At 42.5% G+C, this 18,957-nt stretch overlaps 1 protein-coding gene across 1 annotated transcript in view; it reads right to left on the bottom strand.

Annotated features, from left to right (window-relative positions):
- Positions 1-1,822: 1,822 nt before the first annotated feature.
- The window catches only part of MRPL3 (mitochondrial ribosomal protein L3), a 229,158-nt gene continuing 212,023 nt past the window's right edge, over positions 1,823-18,957 (bottom strand). The window contains exon 10 of the mRNA XM_069211920.1: positions 1,823-2,198. Within this exon, the coding sequence (XP_069068021.1) occupies positions 2,049-2,198 (150 nt within the window). The 3' untranslated portion in view covers positions 1,823-2,048. The remainder of the gene's footprint in view (positions 2,199-18,957) is intronic.

Raw genomic sequence — 18,957 nt, 5'->3', positions numbered from 1 at the left:
GTTGCCACTAGGTAGCTATGGTTAGGACCCAGATTCTGTAGAAAAAGCATTTTTTGTTTTGCTAATAAGAGCTTGGTTTCCATAGGACCTTTAGACACGCCTACAGCTCGAACCACTGAACGTAATTACACCAAATTTGTCACGAAGGCAGATTCTGCTGCGCAGATCACGCTTTTTGTGATTTGGTGTAAATCCGTTCAGTAGTTTCGGAGTCATAGAAGACCAAAAAATATAAATATATAGGGAAGCTGACCCACACCGTGAATCGATCCACAGATCCACACGCCACAAAAAGAATCTGATTGGCTGGCCGCACCCCGACAGAAAAGTTGCGGTCGCCATTTTGTTTGATGCATCGACTCGGGGGAGGGAAAAAGGAGAGTGAAAAAACACATAAGGGGTCAGTGCACAGATTGGGTTTGGGCGCATGCAGGAGGGATGGCTGCCACACACGGTCAAAGGCTGTGCACGGCACTGCTTATATTCACGTCTGTGCATGTTAAAAAAAAAAATATATATAAAAAAAAAAAAAAAATCAATGGAAAAAAACCGAAGGTTACAGGGACATTATAGTTAGGTTCTGAATTTACTTGCACAAAAACTTAGAAATTCATCAGTTATAGTTATTTCAAGTAATGGGCTAATTACTCCACATCTTATATCACTGATGACACCTTCTTTGATATTATCACTTCAACATTTGCAATAAAGTTATTGATCAGAAAACTATAAGTGTTAAATTTCTAACGTTTTGTGTGAGTAAATTCAGAACCTAACTATAACATCTCTGTAACCTTTCGTTTTTTAAGTGAAGATCTATCCATATATATATAGTTTATTTGATAGTGGTGGTGGACCAAACCCTACAAATTCGACAAGACTTTGGTAGGTTGTGGGACTAACGTGAATGCTCCTTTTTAATCTCTCTCTTCCATTTCTGCATTTTGTACTGTACATAATACAACCCTTCTTCATAATAAGCAGCTGGGAGAATGAACTTCAACATGTCTGTTACTGTCTATTTTGGTCTCCATTTTCCTCAATCGTTTTTTTTCGATGAGAATTGTAGGAGAGTATAGTGACATTACTGCCTTGCAGGCAAACTGGCTTGCTATTAGTGACTAATATCACAAACTAAAAGCTTAGGTATTTTGAATTCCAAAATGAGGGCAATTGCACGAGACCTGCATTTTAGCTATAAAAGGCCAAATTTGTTGAAACCCAGTTTGCCAGCCTCGCTCCCTCAATGTGAGAGCCAAAAAACCTGAAAAAGACAAGAGATACCTTACAACTACCTGGCAATGTTGAGGTTAATATGCAGGGCAGGAAACAGATCAGTTCTCATGATGTCATTGTTGGACCAGTTTTGCAACAGGAAAACTAAGACTGCTTGTATGTGGGTCCAACTGCTGCTTCATGTAAACTATCAAAGAGTCTACCATGAATCTCCCCAATGTGGTACTGGTCTAGTTACCTCAAGAGGAACCTGCGAAGGAAGGCAGAACAGTGTAGTTTTGTGGTATTTAAAACATTTTTTAATTATCATTTGAAGAAAGTATCAGAAAGTAGGGCGTTCTCGAAAAGGCAATGGCAGGGAATTTCAAGTCCAATCTGCAAGATTCTGAAATACTTAGCGAAGTTTAGTTTTATATGTATAGGAGGCAGATCAAAATGTTTTGCTGAATAGTAATATGGGTGCTGAATGTGTAGTCCCTTCCCGCCATTTAAAAAATAAAAAAATAAAAAAATATTTTTTAAAACTTGAAAGCCACAAATAACGTCTCTGGAATTGATTTCCATGCTAGAAATATCAAATAAACAATTTGGAATTATCAAAATTAACATTTTAATGTTTTGGGTTTCGTTTAACAGATGTATAAAACATTTCAGGAGGAAGTGAAAGGTAGAGTGAAGCCTGTATGTAAAGTTATTCTCCATACAGTCTTGGACATGTTCTGCAGAAGAAACGCGGCACTGGAGGGGACACAAACAATTCTCAAGCTCTTTCGAGGGAATTACAGCTAACATCATTAATAATACCAGCAGCATTAGGAATATGTGATGGACGGCTCATTAAACTGGAAGAGATGTTCATCAAACAGGTCTTCAGGCAACTCTTCATCTCCATCAGAAAAATAAGTGGGGAATGGAAGGTTTTCACTTGAGTTTCGGTACAGAGGCAAAGTAGAGTCTCTAACCTAGTTTAAAAAAAAAAAGAACACAAAGAGAATTTAACCTAACAAGTTGTCCGTGGTAGCAATGCATTGATCAACAAGTTACTTGCACTGGGTAACAATCTTTTTGGTAGATACTCTAGTAATTTGCAGATTCTTCACCTTTAGAATTTTCTCAGGCGCTAGACTAGATCCAGAGGATTTAAAAGCACATTGCTCCCATGTGTTGGTAGAAGGTGTCTTGCTGTTCAGTGCTGACTTCAGAAGTGATGTCTAGAGCGGATTGTCTACCAGATCGTCTTTGGCACGACTTCTCCTGGGGTCCAGGCTACTGAGTCTCTTGTTGTTTTTCGAGGGATGAGGCAGAAAAGAGAAATGTTGCATGGGTAATGGTTTGCCCAGTGAGAAAAGGAGACACAACCTTTGGCAAAAAGGTCGCCCTGGCCCTCAACATCACTTTATCTGGGGAAAAAGGTAGTCTTAGGCAGTCGCACTGAGAGCGCTTGGAGTTCATTCACAAAAATCACCAAATAAGCAGGTGTTACAGTGGACAGGTCAGTCCTCAGAGTCAGGAGACGTAGAGGGCAGTTGTTCAATGTTTCAAAAGGGGTGAAAATGAGGAGAGAGAGGACCAAATTGAGGTCCCACGGTGGCATCACAAACGGCCTGGGAAAAAACATGTCTCAATCCGTTTTAAAAACTCATCACAAAAAGTGATCTGAACAAGGAGAATTGGTCCAGGAAATGCAAAAAAAAAGAAAAAAAAAAAAAAAAGGCCAAAAGTGCCAACAAGAAACCCTTATTTGTGCCCACTACAAGTCTTTGCTGGGCCAGGGGTAAAACAAACTAGACACTCAACAGTTTGGCCTGCAACTCATCCACACTGCGGGTGCCGCATCTGATGGACTTTGTGGCGGGGTGAATAGCAGCAAGGATGACAACCACAACTATGAGACAAAGAACTAAGGCAGTCAACTGCTGCGCTCAATCTCCATGCATCGAGGTGCAGAGAGTGCAAGTCTGGGTGCAGGACCCTGTCCGGCTGCTGTGACAGGAGAACCGCCTGAAACCGCAGGCTGATTGGCAGACAAATGCTCATAGCCAGGAGTTCTGGATACCACACTCCCCTTGCCCAATCCAGAGCACTAGAATGACTTAGGCCTGGTTGTTCTTAATCTTCTTCAGAGGCAGCAGGGCAGAAGAGGTAGTGGCGGAAAAGCATACCTGAGTCCTGTAGTCCACTCTGTCCAGAATGAGTCCTAGAGAAAGCATTCTTGAAAATTCCAGCACGTAAGTAACACATTTTAAACTGTGCATTCTCGATGGTTGCAAAAAGATCTATTCAGGGTTCCCTGCATTTCTGTAAGATTTCCTGTGCCACCTCAGATTGTAATTGCCACTCGTGGTCCGCCCGGTGCCACTTCCTAACACTGACTGCCTGGGAGTTCAAAGATCCTGCCAGGAGGTTCATAACCAGGAAAATGCCCTGACGCACCAACAAGCTCCAGAAGCAAAGAGCCTCCTTGCACAAAACCCAGGACTCCACCCCGCCCTGTTTGTTGCAATACCACACGCCATTGGTGTTGTCCTTGAAAACATGAATCAGCTTACCCTTGGTGGATAGTAGAAAGGCTTTGAGTACAAGGTGAATGGCCCACAACTCCAACAGGTTCATGTGGTGTTGGGTTCCCTCTGGAGACCAGAGCCCTCTGATCTCCACCTCTCCTAATCAGTTACCACTGGGGTGGGGAAGGGTGATGGGTCTGACACCTGTCCAGTTACTGTTGATGAGCCACCACTGCAGGTCTCTTTTGCAGTCTCCTCTGACACTAGGATGGAGTCAGACCAGTTCAACTGGTGCTGGTCCCACTGAGATTTCATATTTCACTGCAGAGTCTGCATGTGCCAACTAGCAAAGTCTATGAGCAGGAGGCCAAGAGGCCCAGAAGCCTCAGAGCAACTCTCAGAGACACATGGCTGAGGCTGAAACATAAGGATCATGGCCCAAATGTCTGGTCTCCTTGTGACAGAAAGAATGCTGGAACAGCACCTTATCCAGAATGGTCCAGATGAAAGCAACCCTTTGCAAAGGAGTCAGGTGTGACTTTGGCACACTGACTGTGAACCCCAGTGAAGTTAGGAGATTCCCAGTCATTTAGAAGTGGTCTACAGCTGACTGTGGCAAGCCTGCCTTCAATAGCCAGTCATCAATGTATGGGAAAACTGTAATCACCAAACTCTGAAGATGGCCTACAAACACCGCAATCCCTTTTGTAAAACAACAGATGGAAACTGGTGAAACTGAAGGGGAGCATGGCAAATGGAAAATGCTCCTGGCCTATCTGGAACCACAAGTAGCTTCTGCTGGACTGCAGGATGAGCACATGAAAGTAGGTGTTCTGCAGGTCTAACGCTACCATCCAGTCACCTGAAACCAAGGCAGTCAAAGATCTTAACCCTCCTTCGACATGAAGAAATAATATGAGTAACAGACAGTTCTTATTTCCGGTGCTGAAACCCTTTCTCTGGTTCCTTTGTCCGAAAGAGCTTTTATCTTTTGAGGCAAGATGGACAGGTGTGTCTGATGTGGACAGATGATGCAGCAGGTCGAAAAGGAATGGCAGGGCATTACCTCGTTGGATGATCTGAAGGACCCACCTGTTGAATTTTATACTGTGATACTAATGGAGGAACTGTTTGAGCCTGACTCCCACAAGTGTGGTCATGTAAGAGCAAACAAAAAGTTGCTTCAAAACTGATGCCATAGGGGCATTAGACTAGGAAATGTTCTGCCCCTGTATGCCAGAATCTTGTCTGCTTGTTCACCACCCAGCCTCTAAAGGACTGGAGTGCCTGTTGTGAAGGAGGTGGGTCTTGGCATTGCCGGTATGCAAATCCTCTGGAGTAGCCTCGGAAGGGACGAAATTGCACAGGATGCTATCATGTCAGAATAAAAAGGTCTAAGAAATGAGCAGCAGACCAGCTTTCTTTAAAGCACTCCAGCAAGGAATCCACCTTCTTGCCAAACAGGCGAGAAGTCTATGGATCTCATCCAAGCATGACGCCAAAGCACCACACTAGTGCTGACTACTCAGCCCTTTTAGTAGTGTCTAGTCCAGGACAAAGGAGTTAGCAACATCCTGACCATCCTTGATGGTCTGAGTCCCGTTGGTCTGAAATTTCTCCAACTTTGCCGGCAAGATCTCACCAACTATGTCCCACATATGGTGGAAATATCTCTCCAGCAAACAGCTGCCACTGATTGATCAGAAGACTAGACTGGCAGAGAAAAATATCAGTTTCTCAAACAATTTGATTCTTTAACGTTAACCATGCTTTCTGGAGTAGAATGTTGCATCAAGAAGTCTAGGTCTCCAGGTACCAGCCTGGCCACCGGGGAACCTGCCTCTTCACTGGTGGCAACAATGTTTTGAAAAGGTGCCGATTATGTCAGTCAGTACTTCACTGAATGGTAGAAGAGGTTTAGAAGAAGTTTCTTCAGGTGCAGAACTGTCAGCACATTCATATCCACCCATAGTTGGCAGTTGTAAGTCTTATCAGGACAAAAGTCAATCTGTTCTGTTGATGGACCAGGGGGAGAACACAAATCAGTGATCAGGAAAATGTCCAACTCCTGTACGTTCACATGTAGTTTATTAACATCAATATGGGGGCATGGTGTATTATCAGTTTAGTATTTGTGGCAATTCCTAAATTCCATATACTCTTGGGCACTGCCCAAGGAATGTACCTGCTTTTATGTCACATCACTCATGCTATGATCAGAGTCTGAACCAAAATGTTTTGGAGCACTGGATTGCAGATCTGAGGTACATGAAGGATTTTTCCCATGTCTGATTAACTGATGCAGGGTGTGTCTGTATGGCTTTGGGAAGCGACCTGGGACTGGGCCGAGGTGAATTAGGTTCGGAGATGGAGACAATCGGTCTTCCACTAGTACCTGCTGCGTGGAAGCCATTGCCAATGCCATAAAACTGTGTGTTTTTTGGTGCCAGGTTGGAAGTAATCTCTGATGTTAGAGTGTAACGCAAGATGGGTTCAGGGGGCACACACAGCAGTGAGATCAGACCCATTGGCAGTAACCTGATTGGAGGTATCCATGCATCATTTGGATCTGAAGATGCTCAAGAGGGAGCTGGAAGAGTGCCAACAATTTACAACATGGACTCACTAAATGGCTCAATCTCTTGTGACATCAATGATGGCCCAAGAAACCCAGGTGGCATTGGGATCAGTTTTGGAATCTGCTCCTCAGTAGTAGATCAGGAATAAGACTGAGAGAAAACCTGAGGGCATTGAGGTTTCTCAGGATGAGCGGCAGGGTTAGGGTGAATCCTACACTGCCTCTCATGCTTCCGCCCTGACTTAGTAGAAGATTTGGCCTGCGATGAGGACCTGCTACGGGAATGGCCCGGAAAGCAGAAATGAGTCTGCGCTCTTGACTTTGACTGGGAGAGGGACTTCCATGACTTCTTTCGGTGTTCATCAATGTAGAGCTTCATTTGGCATTCCTGGATCACCTTGGGAGCCAAAAGGATACAGTCCTTACGTGGCTTAAACCCAGTAGTTTTAGGAGAAGTCATAGTTCTTTTGCACTTTTGAAAAAGTCAGAATTTTAACAAAAAAATGGTCAACTGATGAGACAAACGTTGGGAGAGCGCTCCAGATCTACATATGAAGGCGTGGAAAGAAAGGCACTGATGTCAGTGCACAGGGGTGGCGCTTACATGTGGCTCCCTTCAGCACTTCCAGGGTGGAAAGAAGTCTGTGCAGAGCCACATAACATCACCTACTGGCACACTGGAGCAATGCGGCTTTAAAATTTCTGAATCCAGTCTGGTGATAGGGGATATTTTGAAGGTGAGGAATCTGTGGTTAGCGGTATGCATCAGAAACAAAGAACATATAAAACAAAAGATGTCACAATGCTATAACTGTAATGAATACAACAATAATTTACATTTAATCACAGTTTTTGTTAGGAAGGTCAACTGTATCAAATAACTTTTAGGAATAAAACAATCCACATGCATTACTTAATGAAGGTTTGTTAACTTTTAACATTTATAGCTATCTAGGATAGATTCATAAAAATGTCTGCAGTTCCCTATAGGAAGGCAAATTGTTAAGTCATTGGATATGAGAACTAGTCTTGATGTGAACTTTAACTGAAGTCTAATCAGAGAGCCAGAACAATATTACCCACAAAGTTAGGTCAGTTTCTGTAAAGAATCACCAACATTATCTTGGTAGCTTTTCTCTAGCAGCAATGTTTTGCTGAAAGGAATGTGTATGGAATGTGTGAAGCAAATAGGTAATCACCACCCTCCACTTCACTATGAACTGTCTCCAGGGTCAGACTGGGAAAGAAAATAGGCCTGGGTACCAAAATAAAAGCGGCTCCATTAGTGAATCAAATAGCTAAAAAAGTGTCACATATTTGCAAATTGGAGCAGTTTGGGATGTGTAAAGATACGCTGTATAAGTGTTTTGCAAGGAAGCGGAGACTGCATGCATGTGTGCGTGCAGCAGGCAATCTTTGTGCAATGTCAGGGAAATCAACAGTAAAAATCGAACCAGCAGAGCATAGAACAGGCCCACAGATGACCAAAAAACACCCCAAGCACTGAGTCTGACTAGCCCATCAAGCACTGCCTGATTACCCTATAGGTCACTCTGACACAGTCCATCTGCATGACGCAAAGTTTCACCCACAATTCATTCTTTTCAGTTCAATTTGTCTAATTAGTCCAAAGAGAGAAAAACAAAACTACGACACTCATGTTACATTAGGTTATCACACACAATTATATGGCAGGACACTATATCTAAATACCTAGAGAGTCGTGGTCACCCTAGCATTAAACAGTCAAACGATGATACACTAAGGGTAAGCATACTAATGGATACAAACCCAGTTAATTAAAAATATGTACATTTAATAAAATATGGCAAATCAGACATTATAGGGAAATGAGTAATGATGATACGGAAGGGATAGACACTGAAACAAGTATGAAAAAATATCAAACATATAAATGTGATGAAAAACTGGTCCAGGTTAATCCAGAGTTCCAATTCAGTTTGAAGTAACGTCCACATTCAGATATGTAGGCTGAATCATGCTCACCCACTAAAGTAGAGTTGAGTTTGAAGTGAGCCTGTTCACTGGAATTCAAGCAAGAAGATGAATGGCTTAGTCAACAATTAAGAACAAAAGCAGTGTCTCGACTGATGATTCAAGGACATGAACTGCCTCTAATTAGGTGAATTGCCAGTGAGTCAGTATCCAACACTGGAGTATCTGGTCTAGCGAGGATCTTTACTAGGTAGAGGTGGAATGAAGATTGAAAGCTTCAGAGGGCAGAAGGCAAATCCTGAACTGGGTTCGGATATTTCTTGTGGCTACAGCTTGGATAGATTTCAGAGGGCTGAGCTTTCTTCAAAGGAAGGCACAACACAAAGTGTCTCTATCCTCGAAGATTCCACGCATAAGTATGAATAACCACTGTACAAGTTAGAGGATTCTTCTGGACTTGTTCCAATGAACGAAGACTTTTAGCGGTGTCTCTCTCCAGAGCTCCCCCTGGGCGAACGATCCAGTCATCCTCCTCAATATGAAGGATCTTCAGTTCATGTTTGTCTCGGTAATGCAACACCTTCGAGCACGCTTCTTGCAGGGAGCTCCTTCAGCAGGGAGGGGCTTCTCAAAAACAAGTACAAATATCCCAGTCATCGGTAGGGAGCAAAAAATTGAGCTATCAGTTCTTTTGAGGAACACCAGAAGTTTAAGAGAGAACTGGAAACAACTCCCAGTAATACTCATGACAGAAAGTCTGGAATTCATCTGCGCAGGCAATCAATGAAGTCTTCTGTTTCATAGTTTGAAACTAACCTATGACCTTGTGATGTCTCACGACTGGTGTCTCATCAGTTTACTAAACTCCATAAACTCTTGGGACACCATTCAGGGCATGTGCCTACTTTTATGTTACATAGCTCATGCTAAGTAACTTGGCACACATAAAACGACCTTGCATAACCAAAGGTAAATATTCAGAGAACTGGGAACACCACACAGAGTACATCACAAGAAGGGTAAGTAAAACATTTCTTAACATTTAAGTATGTTCATCAGTACAGCCCAACGGCCATGTGTCAACTTACACTGACAAATTACTAATAGGTGTGATAACTGATGGCAGGTCATCTAAATTATTACACACCACAGCCGAGTATTTCCTCACTCTGGCACACTGGGTGCTACAATTAAATGTTGCAATTCACCAGTTAATTGGAATAGGCCACAATTGTAGGTGCGACGTTTTGATCACTCATACTTTCTTCAGAGTGTTTAAGCAATGTGACCAGACTGGCTTTGACTGTTCTGTTACATGTCTAATTGTTGTGCTAAACAACTGACAGCAAGACATCAATAAAGCACCTGCCCTGTGTATTCTACTCTAAAATGGATGAGGCAGATACTTGAAAGAGACTGTGATCCAAGAGTTGAAAACAAGACTGCCAAACAGAGTCTGGATTCAAAATAAGTGAGGATTAAACCCAATCAACTCCCAAACTATGAGTCCAAGGAAGAGTGGCAAATCGGCTAAAAATACAAAGTGAACTACAGAGCAGAGAGCTGTTTCAGGCTTTGGACTTTCAGTATCCGACATGGGACGTGACGGAAGCCAGGATGTATTGAATATGTTGATGCAATAATTGACTAAGAACCGACTTTTCCTTTACCTGAAAGGACATCAAGGGTGAAGTGGCCAGACCGGCTAGCCAAGCAACATATGTGCAGCTTCTAGACCTAAGGTGTAGGTAAAAGCACCGGTGGTAGCATGAACCCCTCTTAATGCTGAAGGGCATCAAATGTAGGGTGTGTTTTCAAAGCAGATCATGTAATGAACACACTGTACCAAGAGAACGAACTTTCATGTTTGAATGCACACAATTATACTAATACAGATTTAAAATTGACAAATGTAATGGATCACACACTAGAACCACAAAAACTGCACTCTTCACCCACGCCAGCGACAAGGGTAATTCAGGTGGCAACAGTTAGACCTGTCAGCTCTTGGAGTGGTTTCCCTTTTTTTTGGCTTCTGACCTCCTGTTTTGATCCTGTGCTGAATTTCATTTATGCTGGCTTTAGGACTCTGGGCACTTTACTACTGCTGGCCAGTGCTACAGTGCAAGAGCCCTCTGTCTAATGTGTATTGATAATTGGTTTATCCATGATTGGCATAGCTAATTTACTAGTAAGTCCCTAGTAAAGTGCACTAGAGGTGCGTAGGACCTGTAAATCAAATGCTGCTATTGGTCCTGCAGCATGCCTCAGACCTGCCACTGCAGTGCCTATGGGGCAGTTTGGAACTGCCAGTTCGACCTGGCAAGTATACCCACTTGCCAGGCCCAAACCCTTCCTTTTACTATATGTAAGTCACCCCTAAGGCAGCCCCAGGGGCAAGGTGCAGTGTATTTAAAAAGTAGGACATGTACTGCTGTGTTTTACATGTCCTGGTAGTGAAATACTGCTAAATTCGGTTTTCACTATTGCAAATCATATCTCTCCCATAAGTTAACATGGGGATTGCCTTGAAATATATTTTAAGTGTATTTTCCATAGGGAGCAGATAGAGTATTGGGGTTTGGGGTCTCAGAACTCACAATTTAAAAATACATCTTTCAGTGAAGTTGTTTTTAAAATTGTAAGTTTGAAAATGCCACTTTTATAAAGTGGGCACTTTCTTGCTTAACCATTCTGTTCCTCTGCCTGGCGGTGGAATTCACGTCTGGGTCAGGATGACAGTTGGACTGTTTGTGAGTTCACTCTAGACAGTCACACAAAGGAAGCTGAGGTCTGCCCTGCATATCCTGATGGGTCTTCCTGGGCTAGAGTGGTGGGAGGAGCTGACACTTGCACCTGAATAGGGCTGTGCCTGTACTTACACAAATCAGTCTCCAACCCCCTTGAGTGTGTCTGGGGCCAGGGCAGAAAAGGCAGGGTATTGTGACGCCTCACCACCGATGGCGCATCACCTCCCCTGCAACCATAAGGAACTGACACCTTACCTCCCTTGCCTGTCAGTAAGGAACCAACGCTTCACCTCCCCGGTAGTGGTAAAGAACAGACACTGCACCGGCTCCAGCAATGCCTCAACTCCACTACTCCAGGCAATGTATTTGTTTCATTATTTACTATAGGTATTGTGTCGGGGGTCTGTACGGCTCCTTGACTGGCCCGCACTCCCTTGCGAGTGGCACTGGACTATTGGGAAGGACTTGGACAACTATGTCATGGTAGCCACAGTTGGAACTATTGGGTTTCTGAGTGCTTTTATTGAGATCTAAACTGTGTATGTTGAATGTTGGCATTTTGGTCGTGATTTAGTCAGATAAATATTGGCTATTTTTCTAAACTGGTGTGGAGTACTTAGATGGTGTTTTCACTGTGTTACTGTGTGTGTACAAATACTTTACGCATATCCTCTGAGACAAGCCTGACTGCTCGTGCCAAGCTACCAAGGGGGTGAACAGGGGTTATGTTAGCTGTGTGGCTCCGTTACCCCGACTAGAGTGAGGGGGCCCTAAATGGACAGGGTGCAAACCACTTCCAACTAGAGACTCCATTTCTAACAGCAACTTGTTACTCTTCACCAAACACATGCAGAACATCAAGACCTACAAAACAAGTTAGCCTTATAATGCACAAATATAATCCTATCTATGCACACAATGCACCAGCTCTAAACACAACTAGAACTTGAAATCACCAAACAAATCTTTGCGTTCAGCTAAACAATAAAAAAAGATCCTTCCAGTCATACAACTAGCACAAAGCTAAGGACCAAACACCACGAATTAGAACACAATTCAAAAGCCTGTAATGAACTATTCTAGTATTATCTCCGTTCATAATAATCCAAAACCAGTAGAATCTGAACACTGCAAACCTAAATCTCTACACTTAACAAAATAGACTTCACTAGATTCAGCAAGAACACCCTCAAAAGTCATCAACAATGTGGCAATACCCACCCAAATATCAATATGTACAGAGGGGGGAAGAAAAGGTCTGTCCGACCTTTACACTGCCTTTAATGCCTTTATCAAGCTTTCTCTTTAGGGCAGGACTGTTGTGATGCAGTCTAAGTGTAACAGGTGAAACTCCGAACCAAGCAGTCAGAATACAGGATTGGTTTGAATCTTTAGCAGGACACGTATATTTATAATCATGTCCTTGAGAACCTGGTTAAAAGGAAGAAAGAAAACAGAGCAAAAAAACAGAGCGAGGAAGAAAGAAAGGAAGAAAGAAAACAGAGCGAGGAAGAAAGAAAGGAAGAAAGAAAACAGAGCGAGAAAGAAAGAAAGAAAGAAAGGAAGAAAGAAAACAGAGCGAGAAAGAAAGAAAGAAAGAAAGGAAGAAAGAAAGAAAGAAAACAGAGCGAGAAAGAAAGAAAGAAAGAAAGAAAGAAAGAAAGAAAACAGAGCGAGAAAGAAAGAAAGAAAGAAAGAAAACAGAGCGAGAAAAAAGAAAGAAAGAAAACAGAAAGAAAGAAAGAAAGAAAGAAAACAGAGCGAGAGAGAGAAAACAATCTGTACAGTGTTGAGCCTTCATTCAGTCTATACAAATTGAAACGATGGGTGAACCACCATTCCAAGAATAGTAAATGGATGCAACATCAAATGGAATTCTTTCCTTTTTTAATATTATGCAATGAAGTGTATTACCCGATGAAAATTCATTTTGACCAGATGCTTTTTGGTCACTATCATGAATATCTTAGTCCTGCGCTGTAGCAACAAAGCAAGCCCTATGTCGAGATAGGACATGTCAGGAGCAAATAACACACACAGAGCACTAACTGAGCAACACCGGTTCTAATGGATGAATGGATGGGTTAGTCAGCCTTATGCAGTCAAACAGCAACACACTCAAAGTGTGGGTTGAAGCACATTCCGAGGAGGCATATCCAAGACAACAATGCACACCCAAACAACCCCCAATGGTTAAGAACCCACACCAGAAGCAAATTAACATTGTACAGATAGCAGTAACATAACATGCTGATCTGTGTATGAAGATGGATGAACTTGATGCATATTGTTTCTCTGAATGTCAAAATTCACAGCATGCTTTAAAGGTATTCCTGTAAAATTGTGGAAGTCGTGGACTGCCCACACATCATGTGTTCTGAATTCAGAAGGAACAAAGGGACTTTTATTCCAGTAACGGTAAGTGAATAAGTCACCCTAACATGTAAACATACGGTCACAAAAATGACATGGTCACAAAATGCAGAACAAAAAACACGCAAACATCATCAAAAGACAGATTGATAAATCTAAAACTCAGTACCACAGTTACTTTGCTAGTCAGGTGCACTGCCTGCACTGGGAAAGAAGAAATACAAACCAGAACTGAATCATGACAATTATCCATTATCGCCTGTTCAGATGTATTTTGCATCAGTAGCTTTTCATAATTTCTGATGTCAATTTACTGGTATTGTTTGGTATGGAATGCCCTCCTGTGAAAATTCCCAACATCAGTATGATGAGAAGTTTGTGGCAACAGAATGGACTCTGAAACCAGTTCCCGTGGGTCTCTTCCACGCCGGCAGCGTGTCAAACTATAGGGAAATGATCCTGAACTGCAGGATGCTCTCACCACACACTTCTCTAACATCTGGCCTGATGTTAATGCAGAACCAATCAGGTGCCGACATTCCTGCACTACTCTGAAATGCATCTTTGCGCCCGATGTTAATCTTCTTGTCCTTGAAAGTCAGTAGCTCGTTTTAAAAATTCGGTGTCTGAAATAGGATTAATCATTAGGGCAGAAGCGTGAGCAAGGAAGACTACTGAAATTGCTTTTCCTCTTCTAGCATGTCTTACTCAATTTTTCGTATCAATTGCCCATCTCGCTCTTCATAAATCCCTTCAATTTACAACCTAAGGTTTACACCAGCTTTGATCATTTCCAGGTGATTCAACAAAACGCCCGGGCAGGCTGCCTCAGCAGCTGCATAAGTCTTCTCTTTGTGCAACTCCTATTTTATTCTATTGAGCTGTCACAATGAATCAGATTATTTTCTTGTATCCATGTACTGGGCTGTCCACTCTTTTTTGTGAAAGCCTCTGTTGCGCCAAAGAAAAAAAGTAAGTGCCTTAGAATCCCTTTGGAACAGGAAGCAGCTCAAATCAACAATCAGCAATTTCAGCTCTGGGTATTCTGAAGGTAAACCGTGGTAAAGCTAGAGAAATGCAAGCTAATCCATAAATCAGAAGGATACATACATTTCACTTAGAACAGGCCTTTCAGGATTTCCATCAGATACAGCTTTTCTTTTCTTGCGTAAAAAGGCTTTGTAAAGTGCAGCAAAAGCACAACAACGCCTTTCATTCACAAGGGTCTCATTATATGGTCCAATAAATGATGTCTGCCTTTTAGGATTTATTTGCCACTATCATACATTATTTGAGCAGGAGCAAAAAGGTTCCCGCTGCCCCTTTTCCTAGAAACCTTTCTTTTCCGTTGAAGGTTCCCCTCTGCATAAACACTTCAAATGAAGGCCGGCTCAGATCCAATGAACCTTGGGAAACCACCGAGGAGTTCAAATGGGAGAGGCAGATGCAACAGAAAAACAAGCATTTGCAATGCAATGGGTCTTGTGTTTGAGTTCGAGCTATTAGCGTTGTAAATTCCTAACTGGACTTTTCTTGCCACACAAATTGAAAATGAAAAGTAAAACAGTTGACATAAGCGAGTCAATTCAAAGTGCCATGGCCGCCATGAGCGTGAGGGCAAGTTATTGGCTCCCTGCATGGGAATGTCTAGAAAGGATTGCGGCTGGGATGAAAGTCAAACCGAAACCGGAGGAGGGGCCATCACATGCTGTAACAGGAGAAAGTGTGATGTGGTGTGATGGCCAACAAAAATGTTCACTTAGTGAAATCGCCTGGTAGGGAACTCAGCACACAAAGGAGGGACGTTTCACAAAATGCACCAATAAAAATGGAACATTTAACACAAGCACAACAAAGAATGAACAGCAGTAGCGGGTGTGGTTAAAAGCCCACAGAGATTACAAAAGACCAGAGCGCTTGGGCGCTCGACCCTAGCAACATTTACTCACTGCTTCGTCCTACATTTGAGCTCTATGTTGAGTGTGTTTTAAAGCCTTTTATCTAATTTTAAGCTTTTTCACTGTCTAATGTGGTGCCCGAGGTTTTATGTGGGACAGAAGAAACAAAGGGATCTGTAACAGGGTGTGTACAAAAGCTTAAGTAGAAACGAGCATGGCCTATGTAATTATAATTAAGGATGTAGCTTAACATTTCAATGAAAATTATGTGTATCCTATAGCGTGCCACCCAATTGGTATTTGTGCGCCTTCCTTTGCTTTCTGTTATTGGATCAAGCAAGAACAGAATAACTGACATACATTTAAAACTAGCCGAACTATTGGCTTTGCCAATGGTTGTTAGCTGTTTAAGATAAATTATGTTGTTTTAAATAATATAGAAAATGTTTCAATTATGAAAATATGAGATTGTGAATTAAACATTACAAAGGTCTGTTGAAGGTGTAGTGGTCTTCAGAGTGCCGCACTCACTCCCTTACTCCCGGACACAACATTCATTCTGCAATCTACTGTTTTTTCCGCACATCTTGCTGAAATCCTCAGTCTGAATATCTCACACCTCTCCTCTTCAGCACCCTTGTTAGACTTGTTAACCTAAGGGTGGCCTTCCCCCAATGCTTTTGCCTACTTACCTCCATTTATTCTGCTGAAATTCTGAGTATGGGCAATCTACCACTGCTAACCAGTGCTAAAGTGCTTGTGATAACTCTCCTAAACACAGTTTAATTGTCTTGCACCTGACTGGTACATTTAATTTACTCATAAATTCCTTGTACTGTGGGATACCAGATCCCCAGGGCCTGTAAAATAAATGCTACTCGTAGGCCTGCAGCACTTATTGTGATCCCCACTTAAGTAGCACTTTAAAACATGTCACAGGCCTGCACTTTTAAACTTTGTTTGACTTGGCAAAACCAACCTTTGCTAAGCTTTAAACTCCGAGTTCACTGCATATACTTGACCCCCAAACGAGCATGTACATTTAAGTTCTACATGTCCCGGTAGAAAAAAAAAAAAAAAAAAAAACTCTGCTAAATTCGTTTTTCACTATTATGAGGTCTACCTGTCCCATAGGATAACATTGAGCTACCTTAATACAATGAATAAGTGCTAACTTTTGATTGGTGCCTGGTAAGCAGTTCATGTTTGGTATCTATACAATTGTAAAGAAAAAACCTCTAACGTAAAGTCAGCTTTTAAATTAGAAGTTTGAAAATGCCACTTTTACAAAGTTGGCATTTTCCTGCCCTTTGCCTTTTGGTGCATGCAGCCCCTTTCTAGGTCACATGATTGTATGTAGCTGACAGACATTGTGAATTCCTCACATACCCTTACACAACAGAGGCATTAGGTGTGCCTGAATAAGCCATCTGCTGCCAGGATGTGGGTGTGTGTGGAGCTGGGCACAGACCCACTTGCAACTGAATTGGCTGTGCTCTGCCTTCACACAAAGGGCTTATCACCTCCACATTGTCACTGAAGCCAGGGCAGGAAAGTCAGGAAATTCCATTTAATTCAGAGGAAACCAACTAGAACAGTGGTTCCCAACCTTTTTGGTTTCTGTGGACCTCCACTTTAACATTAATGGAACCCAGGGACCCCCACGGAATCATCATGGGAATCCGGGGACCCCCGCCTGAGTCATTACTGGAAGCTGGGGACCTAATTTGTCAATATTTTTAGATTTTCTAGGCTCTCGCGGACCCCCTTAGAATGCTTCGCGGACCCCCAGGGGTCCCCGGACCACAGGTTGGGAACCACTGAACTAGAATCTTCTCCCAACTTCAAAGGGGGCACTCAGTATAAAAACAGGGCCCTCAGAAGTGAATCCTGAAGCTCAAGCGGTGTCCCACTAATTCTGGACCATTGGTTTAGGTGCTAAAGGCTCCCAGATAGCCAAAATCTAAAATTTGGGACTTTTTTGGCTAAAAACTGAGAACCCCCCCCCCCCCCAACCCCAACCCCGTGCCAATTTTTTTTTTTATGGAAGGAAGAAAAGTGAGGAAAGAGAAAAAACACAAAAGAAGGGCAAGGTAATAATAAAAAAAAAGCGGGGAAAGGAAAAGAAAAGAAAGGGCCTATGTGGCATTAGGACCTTGAGATTTAGTGATGCCATCGGGTGTGGGGGGGGTGCCTATCCTTCTTACAGACCATAGTCTGGTAGTCTAATTTGGTAGGCTTGATGGGGGGGGGGTTGGGGTGGGCGTGGGGTAAGGGATGTCAGGGATGGGTGGAAGTGTTTGGGGGTAGGTTTGAGGGGGGCACACAAAAGGTACAAAAGGTCAAGGGATTGAACGGTTTGAGGATGGTGTATTCACTGTTGGAGCTTTAGGGGCGCAAGCACACGCAATCATAGATTTAAATGAGACATGGTAGTAATTTGCATATTACCACGTTAAATATTGGTGGGTTAAATTATGGCAGAAAATGGCGCTTTGTAGCTGAAGGTTTAAAAAAATTGAAGGCGGATATTATCTGCATGCAGGAGACGCACATTATTGGCCCCAAAAAACACCTGCTGAAATTCCCTGGTTCTCAACTATTGGCATATACTACTCAGGGCTCAACAACAAAAGGAGTGGCAGTTCTGGCACGCAGTAAAATTATAGAAGTGGTTAAGATATCTTTGGACAAGCTGGGCCGATGGGTGATTTTAGAATGTTCAATAGGAAGATCTAGATTTTCCATTTGCTCAATATATGGATCGAATTTTGAAGAACTGGAAGTAATTGATTTCATTAATATCAAACAACAAGGGCTTTACCACTTATTGTTTGAGGGGATCTGAATATTCATATTGACAGTAATCTGCCTATTCAGCAGCAGGGGCGATATATAGGGATGAAACCAAAAGTATATCAGGCTTTGCGAACGTTGGTTGTGAGCCATGGGTTGTTTGATGCGTGGCAGCAATGTAAGGCTCCCGACCCCGGTTTCACTTTTTTTTTTTTTCCTATCCGCATTTCAGGTTAGAGTACTTTCTACTATCAACTTCATTATCTGAGGGGTTATTGATCGATAAGCACCCAAGAATAATGTCTGACCACAATCCTCTGGTAATCGAATTGTAGGCTTTAAATAAAGCACAACACTCCAAGACATGGTCATTTGACAGGGGACTGCTATTGGAACAAGCATATATTACACAAATTAAAAAGTGGATACAGATTTCCTGGAAATCAATCAAGGCTCTGCCCTGAGCGGGGTGGTTTGGGACACTTTAAACCAGCAATCCGAGGGGAGACCTTAAGTTATAGTTTAAGAAAGGGTAAGCAGCGTGCAACATTTATAAATACTGCCCTGGCTGAGTTGGTAGTATTAGAAGTTCAGATAGTAGAGGCGAACAGAAACAACTTACCCATGCAGGGGATTTTAAATCAAATTACAGCAATAAGGGCTAGAATCATGCAGTTTTATTTAGAGCGTGACACTGCCAAGATGCAGACACATCGACATGAATGCTATGAAGCTAGCGTAAAGGTTGGCAGGCTTTTGTCATTTAAAAACAAGCAAAAAATCTTGTGCTGTGTTATCAACGCGATCAAAGATAAAGATGGACAGATAGTAAAGGGAAATTTAGCAGTTTTAAGGGTGTTTAGAGA

Source organism: Pleurodeles waltl, chromosome 10, assembly GCF_031143425.1.
Source record: "Pleurodeles waltl isolate 20211129_DDA chromosome 10, aPleWal1.hap1.20221129, whole genome shotgun sequence".
Lineage (NCBI taxonomy): Eukaryota > Metazoa > Chordata > Amphibia > Caudata > Salamandridae > Pleurodeles > Pleurodeles waltl.
The sequence above is the reverse complement of the archived record's forward strand: the minus strand, read 5'-3'. Positions and strand labels throughout refer to the sequence as shown.